This window comes from Panthera pardus, unplaced genomic scaffold (assembly GCF_024362965.1).
Source record: "Panthera pardus isolate Hobbes unplaced genomic scaffold, ASM2436296v1 HiC_scaffold_2, whole genome shotgun sequence".
In the NCBI taxonomy this organism is placed as follows: domain Eukaryota; kingdom Metazoa; phylum Chordata; class Mammalia; order Carnivora; family Felidae; genus Panthera; species Panthera pardus.
In genome coordinates, this window is record NW_026526765.1 from 117,369,213 (window position 1) to 117,391,253 (window position 22,041).

At 46.1% G+C, this 22,041-nt stretch overlaps 1 protein-coding gene across 6 annotated transcripts in view; it reads right to left on the reverse strand.

The window, feature by feature from the left end:
• Positions 1 to 5,666: 5,666 nt before the first annotated feature.
• SH3RF2 (SH3 domain containing ring finger 2) overlaps positions 5,667 to 22,041 on the reverse strand; it is a 126,500-nt gene continuing 110,125 nt past the window's right edge. For 5 of the 6 annotated variants that reach the window (XM_053907377.1, XM_019414193.2, XM_053907375.1 and 2 more), the window contains one exon: positions 19,389 to 19,734. In XM_053907377.1, coding sequence (XP_053763352.1) covers positions 19,459 to 19,734 — 276 coding nt within the window. In that variant the 3' untranslated portion in view covers positions 19,389 to 19,458. Of the gene's footprint in view, positions 5,960 to 19,388; positions 19,735 to 22,041 lie in introns of those variants that run through there. The other variant, XM_053907376.1, reaches the window with a different exon arrangement.

A 22,041-nucleotide genomic window follows, 5' to 3' on the forward strand; every position in this document is an offset into this window, starting at 1 on the left:
CCTTCCACACCCGCCTGGAGTTTGAGAAGGTGGCATTTCCCCCCGGTCTTCCTTCTACCATCCTTTCACGGGAAGCTTTCTTTTGCTCACCCCCTGTTCCCAGAGCACCAGCAGTGGGGCAGGAGATGGTTAATCTTAGCACCCGGACTGGACGCTGTCACTAAAGCAGAGAAGCATTGTCTCTCCCTTGTCCTGACCCCTTCAGTCCCCACGGTGCAAAGGAGACCGTCTCAGGTTGTTGCTGCTCTTGAACGCCTCCCCACCACCGGCAGATCTTCGGCCTCAGGCTTGAAGTTTTAGGTGGGCAACTGAATTGTGTCTGCCCCATCCGCAACCCCCCCCCCCCCAAAAAAAGATGTGTTTGATTTTACTCATATGTGATATTTGAGAAACTCAATAGATAATCATAGAAAACGGAAGGAAAAATAAGGTAAAAACAGAGGGAGGCAAACCATAAGAGACTCTTAAATACAGAAGAATAAACTGAAGGTTGCTGGAGGGGAGGTGGATGAGGGGATGGGCTAAATGGGTGATGGGCTAAATGGGTGATGGGCATTAAGGAGGACACTTGTTGGGACAGGCACTGGGTGTTATATGTAAGTGATGAACCACTAAATTCTACTCCTGAAATCATTATTAATATACCTATATGTTAACTCGCTTGGATTTAAAAAAAAAAAAAAAGATCTGTTGAAGTCCTAATTCCTGGGATCTGTGAATGAAACCTTATTTGGAAATAGGGTCTTGGAGATGTAATTAAGTTAAGTTGATGTCATTAGGGTGGGCCGCACTCCAGTATGACTGCTGTCCTCACAAGAAGAGGAGGAGACACGCAAACATAGATGCACAGAGGGAAGCTTCTGCAGAGCTGAAGGTGGCGGAAAGAGATTGAAGAGATGCGGCCACAAGCCAAGGAGCGCTGTGGGCGACGGGCAGCGAGAAGAAGCAAGACAGGATCCTCCCCTAGAGCTCCCTGCCCACACCTTGATTTTGGACTTCTAGCCTCCACAACCTGGACAGAGCGAGTTTCAGTTGTTCTGAGCTACTCTGTTTGTGGCCCTTTGTTACTGCGGTCCCGGGAAGCTGCCACACCAGCTGTCTGCCACGTGAATGGCACACTCCTGCTTCTGTTAGGGCAGCAGCATGGAACAGGGCTGGGAAGTCCAGGTTCTGAAGCCCAGACTACCTCCTGCATTTGCTAATTGTGTCACGATGGGCGCAATGTCCGTGCCTCAGTGGTAAAATGGTAATGCTGACCTCACAAGGATGTGAGGATTCTAACAAGTCAGGACTCTTAGCGTGGTGCCTGGCAAGGTGCAAGGACTCTGTAAACATAAGCGGTTACACCTGTTTAGATGCTACTTCAGATTCACAACAAATTATGCTGGTTTTCCATTTACAGTTGAGATCTACAATTATCTTTTTAATTAAATTTTAGATTAAAATTGAATCCATTAAAATAATATTAAGTAAATAATAATCTGGATGGTTGGTGGATGTGGCAAACATTTTGAAGGTGGTAAGGCACATTTTCTTGACTACTTGTGTATGTTCAGACTGCTCTACACGTTTTAAGGCATTTAAACCATACGTCCCTCAAGAAGGTGCTATTGTAGCTCCATTCTCCAGAAAAGGAAGCTGAGCCACAGAGAGGTTAAGTGACTTGCCCAAGGCCACATAGCTGCTAGGTGACTGGCAGTTTAGGTTCTTGAGGCTGTGCTCTTGACCTCTGCATTCTGACTCGAGCAGAGATGGTTTCTGGCCAAGAGGCCTTCCTGGGCCCATGTGATTGTACAAACTGGAAGTTTGCTCTACAGAGATGAGCTGGCCTGGCGAGCACTGAGAGGTGGCGGGGGCCATCCCCACCCATCCTAAGCAGTGGCCTTCTGACAAAGTGATACCTTCCTCTCCTCTCAGCCCTCCCTTTTGGATGTCCAGAGCAGCTGCCAGGAACCAATGCCCTTTGGGAAAATTAAATGCTCAATGTTGACGTTTAATCTGTGATAAAATGCTCCTCCTCCAAGCCAGCTACTGAAAGAACCAGACCTGAGGGACGACTAAACCGGTTTTATTGTTCCATGCTAAAACACACATCGGGCTTCACAAGCTTACAGCTGGGAACAATATGCATCTCTGACGACGGAGAGTTGGGGAATGTCCCCACTTTGGCATATGATGGGCCTCTCCCTGCGTGGAGAGCAGACGGCAGTGTGGGCCCTGGTTTCTGGTGTGGATCTCCTGTGTCAGTGGGAGGTGCAAACGGACCTGTCCAGCAAGGGGGCCCCTGTTGCCTTTGCTTCTTCTCCTCAGTCTGGCTATAAAGAGTAAACTCAGCACTTCACTAGAGCCACAAACCCAAACAAAACTCTGAGCTCTGAAAGTCATTGAATCTACCACCGAATCACAGAACAGAATTAATATGTGGACAGTTCTTTGGAAACTGATGGTGGAGAGTCATCCTGAAGCAAGGCAGCTTAGGGCCCTGTCTTCCGGTTTCCTCCGGAACACGTCATGTCCAAGAAAAAAGGACTTAACAAAAATATGTGCTTCCTTCCCAGGAGAAAAGTTAACCAACACCCAATATTTAAGTGAGAGACAATAACTTTGGTTTTAAACTTCCCATTTCCTCAGACTTGCAAAAAGCTACCAGTGGTATAAATCTGAGGTTTTCCCAACAGTGAAGGCATGTTCTAGGTATTTTTCATCTCACTAGAAAATTCTTTTTGGTTTTCCAAGATGCAAAGCGTGGAACAGATCTCTGATGACTCCGCATGGGCAAAGAACACCAACACACAAGTAATAGACATTTCAAAGTAATCCATACGGATTATTATAAATTACAGAGCTAGAAAACACATAAAACGCCACCAAACTTGTTGCCTTTACAGTGGAATATACTAAGGAAATAAGCTGCCAGCATTGGAGCTTTCTATTTTTTGGAACAAAGATATGAAACTTTGGAAGTTTAAGTGTCCACTGCTCCATAAAATAATTTTTTATAAGATTATGTATTTTATATATCTAAGATTTATTTACACAATAGCCCATAATAGCTAAGATATTACACCTTATTTTATAAACATCATTCACATACGTATTACCACATAAAGATTCTCTTTTGGTCCATTAAAAATACTAAAAAAACCCAAGAGACACAAGAGTCTATAGCTTTTCTGATTATATTTCCATGGAGGAGTGAATTTTTCTCCCATTTTTTCTTTCTGCTTTTTCCCCTAAATGATACCCTCTCCCCGGACCCATGTATAGTAATAAGAAACAAGAAACGCAGACTCTGTGGTTAGTAAACTATTTGAGGGTCAATTTCCGGGCTGACCTCATTCTGACCATCCTAAATCATCCTCACCTCCTCCCCCATCCCTTATGCTGCTTTTCAGCCCATGACTATTTGGAATCTATATGGTGGGATTGACAGTCTAGAGATGAAAACTTTAGGAAATGGGGGACAGGAGGGCAGTGGTACTTTTCTTAAGCTTCTGGGTTTGGCTGGGAACAAATCAGATTTGTTGTTTGATGTTTTAAAAAAGTATTTGGTCGGGGCGCCTGGGTGGCTCAGTCGGTTAAGCGTCCGACTTCAGCTCAGGTCATGATCTCACGGTTTGTGAGTTCGAGCCCCGCTCTGTGCTGACTGCTCAGAGCCTGGAGCCTGTTTCAGATTCTGTGTCTCCCTCTCTCTCTTTGACCCTCCCCCATTCATGCTCTGTCTCTCTCTGTCTCAAAAGTAAATAAACGTTAAAAAAAATTAAAAAAAAATAAAAATAAAAAAGTATTTGGTCTATTGGCTAAGCAGGTTCAGAGGAAGAGCTAAATTTTCATGAAACCCTCCACTTGATAAGTCACGGAAAGTTCCCAGAGACTTAAAAAAACAACCAGTGTAAAAACTAGGAGTGGTGATTTCCTGTCACTGTTAACGTGAGAGGAGGAAGAAAGAAAATGTAAGAAGAAAACAGGAATGAGAGGCTCCTGAACACAAGGCTTTAATGAGCTGATGTGGTCTAATGGTTTCTGGGGATTAGGAGTAATGCTGTGTGTTCACCTCTCCATCCCCCCCACCCCGCTCCACCCCCCAGTTTATGCAGCTTGCTTTCGTATGGGCTGCTTGCCCATACTTCCCTTTTCATACATCATCTATGAAAGTAAAATTCCTTCTAACTCTGACATTCTATGACTTTCTTGGAAAATGAAGTCACTGAAACCTATTTATACGTGGGCTATAAGGCCTCATGGTAGTAACAAGTCAGTTCCAGAATATGAAGGTGGCATCTCTATATTCTTTGCTGCTGAGGCTAAAGAGGGGCCAACCAAACCTGAACTCATTCCAGAGGAAATGGAACTAACATTTAGTCATAGCAGTTAGGAGACAAGGGATGATGGACAATTGGCAACAGCATCACTGACCATGTGTGAAAGGCAATGTCATCACTGTACTATTCTCTCTGTGGTCTCTCCCTACTTCTTGCCTTCTGACTCACCACCTCGCAGATACTGCCAACACAGCAGGGCATGTTGTTGCTTATTACCACTTTCCACCAGGGCTGAGAGTAGGTTGTGGTAAAAAGTCCAAGTTATTCATTTAATTAGGAGATGGGTGCTAGGTTGAGTCCTCCATGTGGCACCTTCACATAGAAGAAACCATTTCTGTAACCACAAAATCTATCCCTTACTCTGCTCACGGTTTGGCTGATGCCTGCTCCTGCTTACCAGGAGGGCTGGATGAAAGACTCAGGTGTTTCAGTGCAACATAATAATTCTCAACTCTAAAACAACCAACATATCCAAATACTGCTGTGCTCTTGTCATTGTCTTTAAAAATCAGGGCAGAATGTGCTTTGAAGAAATTCTCACTGATGTCTTAAGATAGAGGAGAAGATGAAAATGCACAGCTCAGAGTCTCAAGGGTATTTCCAAATTGCATTTATCTGTGCCATGTCTCTCTCCAGTTAACAGAGACAATTTAAAATTTGTATTTTAGGGTCAGGGTGCCTGGCTGGAGGAGTCAGTAGACAGACCATACAACTCTTGACCTCAGGGTTGTGAGTTCGAGCTCCACATTGGATGTAAAATTTGTATTTTAGAGTTTTTTTTTTTAAACCAGGCATAGAAGATCTTCTAGTGACTTGCCCTTTAGGATGACTTACTCTGAACAGAAAAGAATGAATGGTTATAATTGATTTTTATATCTTTAGACTTGAAATAGTCTCACTGTGAGCACTGTAATCTGTGGTATCTCTATTATTACATCATCATTTTCTTCTGAGATTCCTTATGTACCAATTCCTCATTTCTTTGATCAGTATGTTGGAACAGAAATCCTCTGGACCAGAGAGTGTCAGGGGGAAAAGACAGCATGGAATTGGAATGGAAAAGAACAAAGATGTGGTGGATGGACATAGGAAGCTTGGTGGGAGTCAGGAGAGGGGGTGAAGGCTAGGGGTGTTGTGAAGAAGCATTGGCTTCTCTGGCTTGAATATCCAAGAGGAGAATGTGATACCATCCCCTACCTGCACTGCTCCAAATGTGAGCTGCACAGACAGGCCAGTCACAGAGCTGGAAGGAACCTGAAGTCTAGTCTTCTCATTTGTCAGTGAGGTGCCAAGGTGTGAGAAACTGGCAAGACAAACCTTGGATTTGACAACAGAACAGACTACCAGGAGAGGTGGGAGTCTGCTGTAACCTGGAACAGAACATGGCTCATGTGCTGTTCCCCATCCTGGCTCACCACCCACGGATACTCTGGATGAAGACAGATTTGTTCTTTCTCCTATTGCCCTTCTGTCCCAGAGGCCAGCCTGTTGGTATTCCGGTACCATCCCTGATGTCCAAGGAATATCACGTGGTCCACAAACTCTCCACTGAGCAGTTTCCATCCCAGCAGATCGTTTGTGCTCTTCAGCATCCCGGTTGTTGCTAGCTCCTCCTGGGAAGATGACCAAGACCGGGTCTGTGAAGGTGAAAAAGTTTTCAGAATGTATTGTGTGTGAATGGACCCTGGAGAGAATGATAGTTCTTTAAAATTCTTAAGCCTTTTGGACAGAAATCTGTCTTGTCATTTCCCAGAAGAGGTGTTGTGTCTTCAGTTCATCGTATTGGGAGGTACATGGTGTCTATTTCCCCACTACTGGAGATGCTAACTGGGGTCTTTTGGTTACAGTGGTTCTCTACCAGGTTTCTCCACTATGAAGTTGCTCTTTTCCCCTCTGTGATTAGTAAGTATCATGTGAGGAAATACTCTGAGTTCTTCAAGCTTTCATCCACTGATTTTAATACCTGTTGATGTTTCTTACCTGAACCAATTATTAGTGTGGTGGTTGCCAAATGGTAATTTTTGTAAAAAATTCCATCACTCCTTTTACATTTAGTAGTTGGCACTCTACTGTAAGGAAGAGCTTTTCCTTATGTTTATATAGCATGGACTCAGGCATTTCTGTCTGATGCTGAGGATTATTTTGTTACTGACAAAAATGAATAATCTGAGTCTAATGATGGAGGAATATCAGACAAACCCCAACTCAGAGATATTCTATAGAATAAAAGGCCTCTATTCTTAAAAATGCCAAGGGCATGAAAGGCAGTGAATTTTTCTTAAGTTCATTTATTTATTTTGAGAGACTGAGAGCATGAGTGAGGGATGGACAGAGAGAAGGGGAGACAGAATCCCAAGCAGCTTCTGTGCTGCTAGCATGGAGCCTGAGGTGGGGCTTGATCCCACAAACTATGAGATAACAACCTGAGCTGAAATCAAGAATCAAGACGCTCAGCTCACTGAACCACCCAGGCGCACCAGAAGGTGGTGAATCTTGAAGAACTGCTCCAGATTAAAAGAAAGCGACGAGAAATGTGGGGCACCTGGGCAACACCCCGGGCTGCCCCTGTGCAGGTGGTTTGAATGCTCATCCAAGGAACTGGCTCCTGGCCCTCCTGGGTGCAGATGAAGTCCCAGCTGATCCTGCTGAAGGGGGCAGGAGAAAGCCAAAAGGATGATGGGAAATTGGTCCAATAACATTTAGAAAGACTTGCGTTCTGAAAGACAGCCTCACGCTTTGTCCGTGAGTGAGTTCCTATGAAAATCCAGTAAAACAGGAAAGGAGCAGGAGAGAGACTTTTCCATCTCTTGGCCAATTTCTTTCATCTGGGGCCTGATTTCTTTCCTCTCCGAGGACTCGAGCTCATTTAACAGACCAGTTTTCTCTTTGGGGAAACTTTCATGATGATCCCAGCCTCATTCTTTGCAGGAGGGTGTGGGACTGATCTTGCGAGGGGTTTATGGGAAACACTGATTTTGGGGAGTCTTCCCCTAACCCTCACTCTCCAAAGGCAGAGTTCTGATCCATCGCTACAGAGTCAGCGATGCTTTCCAGCAGGCAGTCACGCTTGGGTTCAACACCGAGCTGCTCTGAGCTCTCAGGGCCTGCAAAAAGGAACGTGGCGCTTCCTCGTTTGCTGACGTGCTCCGTTCAGCACAACAGCAAGTAGGAGCTGTGGGAGTCTCCAGGTGTCTGTTTCCGTTCAGCAGGAGAAGCAGGCATGAACACAAAGTCGGCGATTACTAGGATGCTTTCTGCACCCCACCATACCAGTAAATTCCCCCGGATTTCGAATTAGGCTCTCTTCACTCTATACCACCAAACGTAGGCAGTTTTATCCTGCCCTTCGTGACTGTTAGCCCTTAAAAGAGAAGGCACCTGTGTTGGATATATCCTGCTTGTCTTCCCTCTGCCTAAATTGGTGCCAGCGCTAGTGCTGGGCACATGCCTTTGGAGATGCGTTAATATCACTTGGGTCTGGAAATGGACGGTCTCATCTGCAGATCGGCCCAGAGTCAGCAGCTGGAGTCTGTCCCTCGGAGACTGAAGGTAAGGTTATTTGAGATAACCGCATCTGGGTCCCAAGGGAGTAGTGGTGGTTTGTCTGCTCTTTTGAGTACATTTATTGTGACGTAGCATTTCCGAGAGGGAGTGCGGGGCCCTCCCGGGCTGAGGAAGGTAACTGCCAAGGGAAGGCTGACTGCCATGTGAATCTGACCTTCCAGGTTGTGGTAAATGATGTGGAAAGGACTTCAACTCTAAGATCCACTGACATTTTAACAGGCACCCGAAAATCCCATCAAGTGGTAGGAGGTGTGAATGTACCTATGGCTGGCGTTGTATAGCACTGGGTGGGAGCTCTTATTAGTGCTGTGTCTACAGGCCTGAGGTTTCAGGATTAGGCAGGTTAATAATAATTCTTTGTGGACTGAGCACTCAGAAGACAAATCTATTTGAAGTAGAAAACCCTGATGTCTTTAGGAAGGCTTTTGGGTTTCATCTTAAATGAGGTGGCAAGCTGTAAGCAGAAGAGACTGGAGTCAGGCTGCCTGGGTTTATTCCTGAACCCCACAGATTCCTAGCTCTGTGGCCCTGTGGAAGTTACTTATTGTCTCTAGGTCTTAGTTTCTTTATCTGTAAAATGGGGATAGTAATAGTGCTTACATTGTACAGTCGTAGTGGGATGTTTAAATCGGTACATGTAAGTAAAGCACGTAGAACAGTGTCTGGCACGTAGCAGGTGTTCTATGATTATTGGCACCAAAGTATTATTATAAATTAAGGGCCCTCTTGAATGCTGTTGATTGTGATGCTGCTTCTTATCCCAAAGAACGGAAAACGCCACAGGTGGATACAGATCATTAAACTGGCTCCTTGCTCCGCTCATTGCTTGAGTTTCTTTTGCCTTAAAGACTTAAATCTCCATTCTCTAAGTCGAGTTGTTAGGGTTTTACACACTTTTGAAAAATAAGGATAAATAATAGCTTAGTGTTTACTTTATCTGGTTGTTGGTGAGATGGCCTCCATCATATAGATGAGAAAATTAAGACTCTGAGAAGTGAAGCCACTTGCCCAAAGTCACACAGTCACACCTGAGATACGACTCAAGTGTTCCAGTCCTATAGCCTGGGCTTGTTTGTTTGTTTGGTTTTCACTGTGTGATCCTCCTTTTAGTGAGGAAATTCAGGTACAGAAGTTGGATCTGATCCAGGATGTGATCTCACAGTCAGTGAGCCATAGTGTGTTCTTGAGTGGGTCGTAAGGAGAGTCCTTTAATGCAAAGAATGTACAGTAAAACCCTGGATTGCGTGTAACTTGTTCTGCGAGTGTTCTGCAAGACAAGCAAACCTTTCTAATAAATTTTAACTTGACAAACGAGGTATGTCTTGTAATAGGAGTAGAATGTGATGCCCAACATCACATGATCACAACTGAGCCAATGGTTCTTTTCTCTCTCTTTCTCTCTCTCTGCGGGGTTATGGGTGATGGATTGTCTCCCACGTTTGGAAGTATAGCCTGAGCTCTTAACTGCTCTGTCTGAGCAAGATTGGGGTTGGAGTGGGGGAGGAGCAGAGGAAGGAGGTGGTGGCAGTGGGGAGGGACACTCACAACAGAGCAATATTTTCTGAGTAAGTGGACGTGGAAATTCAGTCAGAATGTCCTAATGATAACAAAGCAGATGACAGGCCTGGACTACACAATTCCAAACAGCCATTCTGACTGCTTCTAAAAAAAATGACAGATTGCTTTTGCTTGCTGTGTGGTCATTGCTTAAAGAGCTGCGAGTGCGAGGCCCCTTGGAAGGTGTTCTGATCCTGTAGTCCTGCAATGTAGTGTACAGGCCCAGCACCCCATCTTCGAGATGGGGCACAGGGCTTAGAGAGGCCGGCACTTGCCTCTATGCTTGTGGCATCTCACTGAGTTCAACCTTCCTGTGAGGGTCCTTCTTGGCAGGAACAAAGAGGAAGTATCTATTCTTCCATTGTTGGTTCGAGGCACATTTATTGCCACACTGTGTGTCTGGATCCTTCTTAGCCTTCAGTCTCAGCTCCCATGTCACCTCCTTGGAGAAATCTTTCCTGGCCACTCTACCTAATGTAGCTTGTCCCTCTCAGCTGTTCTTTGTCGGATCATTTTGTGTCCTTCATAACATCTGTGCTATGGAAGCAGTCCTGTGTATTTAGTTGTTTATCATTCACTCCCCTTCGCGAAGGCAGGGACTTTCCTTGCACCGTTCACTGCCATATCCCAACTGTATGGAACAAAACTGCACATGGTAGGTACCCATTCAATATTTGTTGGATGGAAATAAATGAATGAGGGGACAGTGATTTCTACTCAGGAGGAAAACATTCTGTGCCTTTAAATGGAGATGGGGCGAGGGCAGGATGCTGGCCTGCAGCCCCTTGGTCATAATGGTGTGTCCAGCAGGAGATTAACTAATCAGCACATACATTTTCTGAATTACAAAGTGTGCCAGGGACATTTCATGTCTGCTAATTGGCACCAAGGAGGAGGGGTTTTTATCGAAATCACAGCCAGCTGGAAGCATGTCTGTGTCAGACCTACTTGCAAATCAGAATGGACATTTCATAAACCCTGGCCACCTCGTGAACCTGCAGTTCCCCACAGATGCTTCCACCGGCTGTGCTTGGGGTCACAGAGGACCCTACACCTTACACCGTCTCCAGGTGAGGAGGTGAGGTCATGGGGGGCAATCAGAAGAAAAAAGACTGATGAGGGTTATGGCATAAGGTGCATTTAAAGTAACTGTCATATTGCCTCAACCCTGGGCCATTTACCAGCTTACCTAAAAAGAGAACAAAAATCCGGGCTTTCTAGTTTTACGAAACCAGTCCCGTGGCTTCCTTACTGTGACCTTAGCCAAGTGATTTACCCTCTGAGCCTCAGCTGTTTGAGTGAACAGAAGATACTAACACTTAGCTCCTGAACTGTTGTGAGGGCTACGTGAGCCACACACATGTCAATACTAATGACAGCTAACACCACAAGCACTATGTGTCGGGCCCTGTGCTCGTGACTTGTGTCCATTCTCCCGTTTGCTCCTCGCCACACTGCTCAGGGAACGCACCCTTGCCGCCTGCCCTTTACGAGCAAGGGGACTAAAGGCTGGCGAGATTCAGTGTCTTGCCCACAGTGACACAGGGAGGAAACACAGAGCCTAGATTTGAATCCGGGGCACCTAACTTGCTGGGCTCTTAACCGCCCTTGTAAGTCACCCTCTGAGGGGTTAGCTTAGTACCTGGCATTCAGTACACATGTAATGAACAGCAGCTCATGAGATTCTGTCTTACACTTAGCATTTCTCCTGCTCCCCTGCTTTCAAGCCTGCAAACTCCTCCAGCAACCACCACTTGTAGGGTTCCTTGTGCACGCCAGCATCTGGCCTCCCCAGCTCAATCGACGTTGCCAGTAACCCTCTGAAGTGCTGATGGTTGTTTCCACTCTTCAGGGGTTAGTTAGCTTGGTCCCAGATCAGAGAGCCAAGGAGACCGGGACTTGAACACAGGGACTTGGGATTCCAGAGCCCAGATGTTTTCTCTGCACATGACACTCCTCGGTGCTAGCATCTCTCAGAATGTGTTTCTCCTCACTGAAGCTCCGCGATGTCCGAAACCTGCCCTGGTTGCCCCCCTCCCACTTCTGTCTGTACTTTCGAGCCTCATTTTTTCCTGTGCTCTCTGATGTGGGGTTGTGCCTCCATATCCATTTCTCGGGACTCCCCGCCGCTTATTAAACACTTCAGTGTACCCCATACCATGATCAGTGCATGATTTCATTTAATCCTGCTGAGAACCCCACGAGGTGGAGGTTCTGATCCCCATTTCACAGGCAAGCAAACAGGTTTGGGGAGATGTCATAACTGTCCAACTTTGTTTAGTCATTTGCCAAAGGAAACATAACTGGAAAGGGACAAAGCTGGGATGAAACCCCTTAGGATTTGATTCCAGAACCCATCACGTGAGCTATTATATGATTTTCCATGTCTTGTAAAAGTTCTAGTGGATTGGGAACATAGCTGGTATAGCTACTCCCAAATCCTGGTTGACCAAAGCTTTAAAATCTAGTCCTTTGTATGAAGTCTCCATGATAAAGAAACCTAGGTTCTCAAATTGCCAACATGTAAAAACAGTGTACGCTTAAAAAAGAACTCAGTTTATAAATAGAATGTGCAGAATGGGCTATTTGGAAATGTGGTTCTGATATCTGAAACTCCCTTCCAACCTCTGACTGCTCTGTTCCTCGTCATGGAAGCTGGTGCTTCTCTCTCTTGAGCTGTGCCTGACATGTCCTCTTCATGCAGTGAAATTTTTTCCACTTTTTTCTTGACAGAGATGCAAAACATCTCCCCAAGAAACTGGGAATAGGGAAGGGTCAGGAATCAGGGGCAGGTACAACCCTCTGAAGACCATATTTGAATTTCTCTTTGGCCCCCCCCCCACGTATTTTTGCTGCCTCCTTATTTTTAGATGCAGTCTGCTGAATGCCACTAGCTGTCACGATCCTCTTGGGTGGTGCAGGGAGTCACTGTTTTCATGGCGGTGGCATCAGGACGGCTCTGACCTCCAGGGCATGTGTGACCTATAGCAATCGAACTCTGACATCACAAATGTCCTTCATCAAGCCGGTCGGTCAAGCTACCATTGATTCTAATACCATTAATGGAGGACACACAAAATGGCTTTTGCAAATGCCCTTTGCCTTTCTCCCTGGGTCTTGGCTAGCATCCTTTTAGTTCTTACTGGGCCGTAGTTCTTGTCCATCCAGCAGCGACCCTATTTGCATAATTAGCTTGCATCTGTGGGTGTGTATTTACCCCTGAAAGCGATCGCCTTTGAACTTTGGATGAATACCAGCATGGAGGGCTGGAAGATGTTCTTGCTTTGGAGCCCTCGTGTTCCCATAGAGCAGGTGGAAGTGGAAGATCATTTTGGAGGTCATACCCCCATCTTCAGGGTCTCTTCTTGTGCCATTTAGAGTGAGGGCAGGCAAAACCAGAAATAAACTCATGAAGAGGGAGGTGTCTAGGGGATGCAAAATGATTATCGTGTTTTGACGTCAACGATGCAGAACCACATTGTAAGCTTCAGTTCTTTTTAAAGTTGTTTGGCTGTATCTGGCTGCCCTTATAGCAGGGGTACATTTGCTTCTTGGATATTCTGTTCAGAACACCCTCAGTTACCTTCCTTCCCACCCCTGCTTCTTGATGGCAAGACCCTTACAGTTTTTCTCTTGGAGGGCCTGACCTTCTGAGTTAAGCTATCCCCTGACCCTGACCCCGACCCTATCCTCATCCCCATTTTTCAGAAGCACATGCCCATTTGTCCATCCTCTCCAGTCTCATCCATGTTGTGTGCTACTTGTTGCCACTGAATAAGAGGGACGTGGTGATTTAAGATTAAGGTTTGGGATTAGAGTGCTGGGCTCCAGTCCTTTTTGCCTTGGACGGGTCATTTGACCTCTGAGCCTTAATGGTAATCTCTCAGATGGGATAATGCAACACCTCCCCTCATAGGGTTGGATGGAATTACATGGTATAAAGCATGTAAAGTTCTTGATACATAGTAGGTGCTCAGTAAATGGTGACAATTATTGCTGAATGGAAAGTCATAGACACTTTTTTTTTTTTTTTTTTTTTTGGTCTCCCTCCTATCCTAAACTAATTATGCAACCTTGCAGCATTGAAACATCCCGAGTCTCAGTTTCTTGATCTGTAGTCAGGGGACACAAATAGCTTTTCCCTGTAGACTTCACAAAGTGGTTGTGAGGGTTTTTCAGCAGCAGCAGCAGGAGCAGCCAGATCTGTTTTAGTATCAGACTCTGAGGACCTGCTTCTGGTTTCTGCAGGTGGCTCCCCAGAGGTGCCAGGCAGGGCCCGGAGGAGAGCTGCCTGGAAAGTCCTGTACTCAAACCATTTGGCCACAGCCACAACCCATATTTTCTCTATTCGGGTGCAGCAAGGTCTCTCTGTAAACAGCTGTACTGGGAACAGTTCTTATAAAAATCCCTCTAAACTAGAACTTCTTAAAACCTGACATGCTGTACATCAAAATCTCAATTCCCAGCCATGACCCAAAGCCTTAGAATCCTAGTGACAGAAGCCAGATGGGAGTTCAAATATTCAGCAGGGTATCTGTGGCCTCAGGTTGTAATAACCGCTATGACTAGTGTTTACGGAGCAGATCTATGAGCGGCACTGAAAATTCCGTATGGTACACATGTGGAAAGCTCCCAAAGGAATGATGAGCTCCGAGTTCTGGATAGTGGTTGTGATAGAAGTGGGGAGGAGGGGAAGAAGGAGTGAGGTTAGATGAAGCACACAGCAGGCTTCAATGGGATTGATAATGATTTTTTTTTTTTTTTACAAAAGTTGATGGTAGGTATATGGTTATCTGTTTTATGATCAGTCATTTATATGTATGTGTGTGTGTGTATGAGAGAGAGACACACACACATACCATTTAATTTAATAAAGGGAGAAGGCAGAAAGGAGTCCTCAAACCCAGTAAAATTAATAAGAAACAGCACTCTGTGAGGCCCACATATATTTTCTCTCTCTTTTGAACCCCTGAATCCCCACTGTGTTTCACAGAGCCTGACTCAGAGTGAGTGGTGGATGATTGTTACTGAATGAATGTACAGGTGAATCTGCAGCGCTCCCTCTCCCGCACCCCCCCACCCTTGTCACCTTTGGTCCCACCTCTGCTGCGTTTTATTTGTCAAAGTGGAGGTCAGTAAGCAGAAGGGCTTCCTGAGAACATTTTGTTTCTGCTCTGGTCTAGGACACAATACTATGGCCTGGCAAACAGATGGCTTGCTCATTTAACATTGTTCTATTTCAAGCAGAATGTCCTTGTAAGATTTATTCTCAGGGACACCAACCCGCTGGAAAGGATCTTTGGAGTTAACTCCTCTGATTTGGTCTTGCCTGCCAGATGCATTCCCCCAGTGACTGTCATTCATGGTCACCTGCGAGGTTGCTGGAAGTGCTAACACTCCCTTCTCTTCGCCAAACGCACAACTGGGGTCTTGACTGTCAAGACAAAACAAGAGAAGCACCCGTGGCAGCAGCTGCCGGCCCTGGGATAGCCTAGCTTGCTCAGCACTTGCTCCCAGTGGGGAGACTTGATAGGATGCCGCTCCCCTGCCTGCCACAGCTGTTTACTTCCTGTGAAGGGAGTCCAGGGTCTGTGAGGCTGGTCTGTATGGGCAGAGGCGAGCGAGCGGATGAGGATCATGTCTGCTCATCGTACTGAAACAAATGACTTCCCTGACTGCCCGGTTGATGCCAGAGGAGCTGGGAAGCTAACGAGCATTGCTTGTACCTATGAAGATGTTTGGCGAAAAAGGTAGAGCGGTGAGCAAGGAACTGCCCGCCCTCTAAGTCTGCGCCTTTCCTAAGCCAACGGCCTTGATGGAAGTGATTGTCAGGGAGCTGGACAGTGGCTAGGATTTGGGGAGGAAAGAGTGCTCCCAGTATCTGAGGGACCTCTCTGGGCCATGTTCTTTCTGTATAACAGGGTAACAGTGGAGATACATAACAGCCAGTATGGTGTAGTCACTAGCCAATGAGAATGAAAAAGGCCTTTATCGCTGAAGGTCTTAGCTGCACCTGGCCTGAGCCCTTTAGTGGTTGGACGATGGGGAAAATGGCGAGAAAGGGCAGGAGTGGGGAGAGGCCTTGGGGAGCTCAGGGCCCCTGTTCACCTGTCACTATAGGCAGAGTTCAATATATTAGCCACCAATGTGGCCACATTCCCGTCTGACTATCTGGTATGAGGAAGGTGGATTTGATTCTTGTACATCAGAATCACCTGGAAAGAACGTTGAAAACACAGGTGTCTAGTCCCCGCCTCAAAACTGTTGAGCCCTGTCAGGCCCTGAGACCTGAGCGCCCGAGTCAGCTGATTTCTAAGGGTCCAGCTCTAATGATCAGTGCATCACTGAAGATTCTGAAGTGAAGTCCAGCTCACTCTAGGACTCTAGGAGAACACACCTCGTTCAAGTGTAGGTCATGTGAGTGAGTGAAGCAGGTTGTTGAGGATGGGACAAGTTGAAGAGTCCATGTCTGTCTAACTAAAGCTCGACCCTGACCCAGCACCCCTGGATTGCTGCTGCTCTGGAATGCTGGCCTGACACGGACAGACCATGTGTTGAGTCAGTCCTGAACCTCACCAACCCATAGATGGGGCATTGTTTTAAACTCTTCCTGCTCCAAAAGCCCTATCTGTGGAGGGTGGAGGGTGGAGGGTAGAGGAGGTGTCACTGGTCCCACATGAGAAAGGAAAGGAGACAAGGTCTAGGTGAGGGTCCTGATGCTGCTTAAGGAGACCATTTCCTCAAGTGTGGCCCTGAGAGTCTGTCCTCAGCTGCTTGTGCCCCTCCATCACCTCTCAGATGTCCCCCGACCCCGTCCTCCCCAGTCAGAGCCTACCCTCAGCAGCTTTCCTAGCACTGAGATGCGAGCTTCTTATGAGGTGAAGGGGCACTTTCCTAGCCACTCTGAGCCTTAGCTCAGGGGTGGAGCTCGCACAGGATGGGATGCTTGATGTGAAGTGCTTGTTTCTACCTAGGATCCCTGGAATGTTCCACAAAGAAATGGATTCCTCTAAGAGAACTTGGCTTGATTAATACATTTAAATCCAGATGTCAAATGCTTCTATCTCTGCTTGGGATGCCATTCTCCCCACGCTTTTTTCTGACTCCTATATGCCCTTCAGGACTTAGTCTAGTCTATGTTCTGACCTCCATGATGAGGCTACACTGGTTTCCTTCTAGCACCTTCACCCTGGCCATGCCCTTTAGATTTTCTCACCTGGAATTTCAGGGGCCTGCTCCCTTAAAAACATCCAAGTTTGACATGTGTGGGGTGTGCACGATGTCACTTTATAATATTATGTCAGTTAATCCTTACAATAGCCCAATGAGTTTGGCACTATTATCATTCATAGGTAGGAAAACAAGGCTCAGAGAGATTAAGTAACTTGCCCAACATTACATGGCTAGTAAGTGGTAATTGGGAATTGGATCTGAAATTATTCTTTGTGTAGCAGAGCCTACATTTGTAACCACTGTACTATGTCATGTCCCTGCAGCCTGAAGTCAGTGGCCTGAGGCCAAGGATGGTCTCTTAGTTCATAAATCATAGTCCCACGTTGGGCTTTGAAATCATAGACCTTGAACTCAAGGGTGTGGGCAGCTGTCAAAATCACTCTGCTACAATCTGTGGTTACCCTTTAAGCCTTGGTTTCCTTGGCTCTGCACTGGGACACTTACAGTTGCCTTATAAGGTTACAGCAGACATTATAGGAGAGGATGTATCTGTTGTTCTCACTGTAGTGCCCTGCTCACAGTAAATATCTGAAACACATTGGTGGAATAAGTGATTGGAGGTGCCAGCGGGTTCACCTTTTACTTGGAAATGACACTCTCCTGCTCCTTTCAAATCCTCATATAACACTACAGACACGGTGTTTAGTTTGGGAGGGAGGAAGTGGGATGTTGGGTATTGGTGAAGAGCCTGGATGGAATGGGGGTATCAAACTTTTGGAGTTGTTCCCATTTCTCAGAAAGGCAACCCTCTACAGAGAGCGCACAATTGGAAGAATATTCTTTTTCATTTGGAAGTCAAGGATCGTGTCTCCACTACTCCTGTACAACCTGCTTGTCAGCCACAACAGTTAAAAATTAACTGGATCCATTGTTACTGAGGCACAGAATAAATACTTTATTGGCTGGTCATCTCATATACCTGCCACCCTGGTAGTAGAGCAGCTTGCTAAACTCATCGCTAAACTCATTGAGGGTGTTCTTTTGAATAGAGAAGCAGCTTAGGTACTTAAATTTTGACAAATCACAGGATGCCTCCCTGTCCTTGTGACCTTCTCCCAATTCTCCATGTGGATTATTTTTCAGCTCAGTGAGGTAAGGAGTCGTTCGTGTTGCTTCTGCAAAGTAGGCAAGGGTCACATCTCACAGAAACACTAGAGTGTGTCACCAGGTTGGCTCTACCAACTCCATAGGTGTGACATACGTGCAGTATCCTTGGCAGGATTATGGTTTTGTTTTTGCTTTATTAATATCTGCAAAAGTATGTGGACAATTCAGTTGGCTGTGTGTGTGTGTGTGTGTGTGTGTGTGTGTGTGTGTGTGTGTGTGTGTGTTGGGGGGGGGTTATGTGAAAGATAAATGTTTTTAATCCCAGGATTTCAAGAACTGTTCAGGGAAAAGGTCTAATTAGACCAGCCTTGTTTTTTTTAACGACACCCAGCCTTAGTGGCAAATGGCATTTATGTACTAAGGTGCCCACATTGATGGGCAAGCAATAAATGTTAAATCACAACAGTTAAGTCTAATGAGAATTAATGGGTTGTCTTACAACATTGCCTCAGCTCTCTGGGGTGCCCCCTCAGCCCTGTTTGTAAGGCTTTCGCTTCAGTCCCGTCTCAATGCGGTCATCTGCTTTTGCAGACTCCACCCTTCTGTTCCCAGTTGTCATGAGTGTCAAAGCCGCTCTTCCCCTTTTCCCTTCTTCCCTGACAGATCCACCCAATCTATCTTCCTCTGTTCTATTCACCACCCCCACCTTTTCTCTGACTGCTTTTGTTTGTGCCTCACCCTTTCTTCCTCTGTTCCCCCTTTCCTCTCCCACCTTCTCTGCTGGGTCCCTTTGACAGCAGCTGTTCTCTGGGGAATGTCTCCACTCCAGCTTTGGACTGGCATCTCCTCACTGACCCTGCTGCCTTATCCCACAACCCAGTGAAACAGCTAGTCTACCCCAAACGGGAACAAATCGGAGAAGGTAAAGAATGCTGTCATGCAAATGGAATACATATCTAAACTCAAGCCCCTTACCGAGTTCTTTTTAAGCATGCCGTGTTTCCTTGGGGAAGTCAGGCTGGAGCCAGGAAGAATGACCTATCCATAATTCCACACAGGACCCTACCCCCCAGCTCTGTGCTTCCTGCTTTATGTGTCGTGTAGGATTATACGTAGGGAAACAGATCGAGAGGCTTAAATTGTGATCGATCATCACTTTCTCTCTGACCTTCTTGTTTGGACCAAATCCACTAAGCTGACTCCCTTTGGTTTTAGAGGGTTCTCAGAAGATCAGAGTATCCACCACACATCCTTCCCCCAATTTTCCCTTGGCAGCCAGGATGATGACTCTGTGGAGGGAACAACGTATGGCAGCCACTAGCAGTCAGCGTACAGGCCCCAAAGATGGCAGAAGCTGTCCTAATGCTCGTTGAGAACATGGTGATGAGGTCAAAGAAGCAATGCCAACATTCCCACCATTGTGAAGCCCCTTTGAGAGCGCCATAGAAATGCTACACGGAACACAAGGGATGAGGGAACAGGGTGGGCAAGACTGTCTCCCACTCCTTGGTCTGAGTAGCAGCCTTGCTGCATCACGCATTAAGTGTAGAAAGCCATGCACTCTATCTTCCCACCCAGGGCAGGAACCCTGCTCCCGGCCTTTCCTCTCCCACCTGCTGGCAGAACAAGGACCCGAGCTCGAGAACCCAAAGAATGGCAGGATGCCACCAGTGGAGGCAGACTGTATTTAAATGCAATTCACCTCTTTGGGGTCTGGGAAAAGCCACCCGTAGATTCATTTGCTGGGAAACACGGTCTGTGTGGCCGAAGCAGTGGACACTGGGGTGGTGGTCTTGCCCAAAGTCGACTTCCTCCGGAGGTCTGTCTGCTGTCCGGAATGGCAGCCGCTTCGGTGGGCGAATAGGACGGTCATCTCTGGGCCTGAGGGGGCGGCTTCAGGCTGGGACCCCTTGGGGATGGCAGGCTGTTCAGGCTTTCCTGACGTGGGGTGGGAGGTGTACTGTTTGGCCGGAGGAGGGCTGTAATTCTGAAATCGCACAGTTTTGACTTGCTGCAAGAGAAAGGAGAGCACAGGGGCCCAGGTGAGGCAGGAGCTGGGAGGTTTTCCCTGGGACTTGAGTCCTGCTGCTTCTCCACACATATCCCTACTTAAAACACCTCATTTCTGTGTTCCCTCGCAAACGCCTGTGTCTACTCTGAGGGTCTCGGATGCACCGCGCTGTTAGGTGCTGCGGACCCAAGAGGGAACAAGACTGCCCTGACAGGCAGTGGTAACACGTGCGGAAGCCTCTAGGGGAGCGCAGGGGCCTATCTAGCAGCAGTGGGGCATCTGAGGAAGGCCTCCGAGAGCCACAGCTATTTAAATTGAGAACTGAAGAACGATTAGAAATTACCTAGGAGAAATGGGAGAGGCAGTCACTTGAGAAAAGGGCTGAGGCAAGAGGTTATGGCTCCTTCCAGAAAGTACAAGAGGTTCACCTTCTCTCTCTCCACACCATCTGCCCTTCAGGCCTATCTCCAGGCCCACCTCTTCCTTGAGGCCCCCCACCTGCTGACTTCCAACTCAAAAGTCTCATGATGGCCTTATATCCTCAGAGCAGAGGTTGCAAAGTGGACTCCTGCTGTTTGAATTTAGTCTGCAGCATGTTTGAGAGTCTGATTTAGTTGCCAACACATAAAATTGGGAGATTGCATATAAAAATTAGAATTTCATATGTCTCTTAAAAAATCAAAGCTGGTACATTGAGGCCTGTGCCCCATTCTGGCAATACCTGTCTGGAGCTGATGAGCAGGACTCCTTCATAGGGGAGGCATGGTCTCCTGTTGCCCAAGCCCCTTCTCTCCCTCCCTCCTTTTTATTTTATTTTTTTAATTTTTAAAGATTTTTTCCTCCCTCTTTCTTTCACCTCTCCTTGTCTCTTATAGAGCTACCTTGTACCAACAGATACTTCTTTAGCGCAGCCCTGATTTAGGGCTTGATAGTGTTCTGTGCTACTGCTTAGAAATTTCTTCCTTCCTTCCTTCCTTCCTTCCTTCCTTCTTTCCTTCCTTCTTTCTTTTCTTTCTTTCTTTCTTTCTTTCTTTCTTTCTTTCTTTCTTTCTTTCTTTCTTCTTTCTTCCTTCCTTCCTTCCTTTCTTTCTTTTCTTTCTTCTTTCTTTCTTTCTTTCTTTCTTTCTTTCTTTCTTTCTTTCTTTCTTTCTTTCTTTTTCTTTCCTATGACATTGGATCCTAGTGTCCCCCACTGAAAATCCAAGTTTCTTCATACTTTTGACCCTCACCACATCTCACAGAGGTCTGGGCACTTCTTAAATGCTGACAATGTGAGGGCTGTGTCTAACAGCTTGGGGTAAAAGGCAACTGGGGCCTAGAAAACTCTGAATTATTTGAATGCTAAAATCCAGAAAAAGAACTCCCAACATTGATATCAGTCAACATTTTTTTTCCAAATGCTTTTCCTTACAAGCTTACAGCTTAGTGTTAAGAACATGAGTTTTTGTATCAGATCTGGATTCTACTCCAGACACATGTGTCAGCTGTGTGTCTTTTGGTAAAGCACTTTAACTCCTCAAGCTTCCTTTCCTCATTTTAAAACGAGGACGACAATAATAATATCTACTAGAGGGGGTTGTTGAGAATTAAAATAACCACTTCAGAGGGTTATTGTCAGGATTAAATGAGATAAGGCATGCACAGTAGTCAGCACGGTGCCTGCCAAGTTGTTAGCATTCAGTAAATGCTTAGCAAAGAGGAGGAGACCACATCATCTTTCCTTTTGGCCTGGAATGGGTCATGGTGGGGCTGGTGGTGGAGGTGATGGTCAGTAAACTAAAAGATAACAGTCACCTAATTTCCTTAATGTCACCTCCTCTATCTCGCTGTTCCTCCTGCCTTAAAAGGATATTATTGAGAACATAAAACTTTTATAAAAACCCATGGCTTCTAGTGGGAAAAGCCCTGGACTAGAAGTTAAAAGATCTGAACTCTGCCATAGAGGTTACAGTAAAAGTTAGTTGTTGGAATCATTATAATTTGGTGTGACTTTGATAAATCCCTTAAATTTCTCCTGTGTCTCAGTGGCCTCTTCTATATCATGAATGCTTATGATCAAGCCCCGTTTAAGTACTTTACACATCTCATCTCGTTTCATCTCTGCATCAGTCCTAGGAGGCTGTTCCTGTTCGTACTGCTATTTTACAGATTAAGCAAAAAGAGTCTGAGAAAGGTGAAGTGTTTTGGCTAAGACACCAGACAGCAAGCAGCTGATCTGGAATTCAAATCAAGAGAAGGCTGATGACAAAGCCACGTTTTTTCCAACTTACCTCTGGGCCTCGAAAGACACACGTACGAAACGTTCAG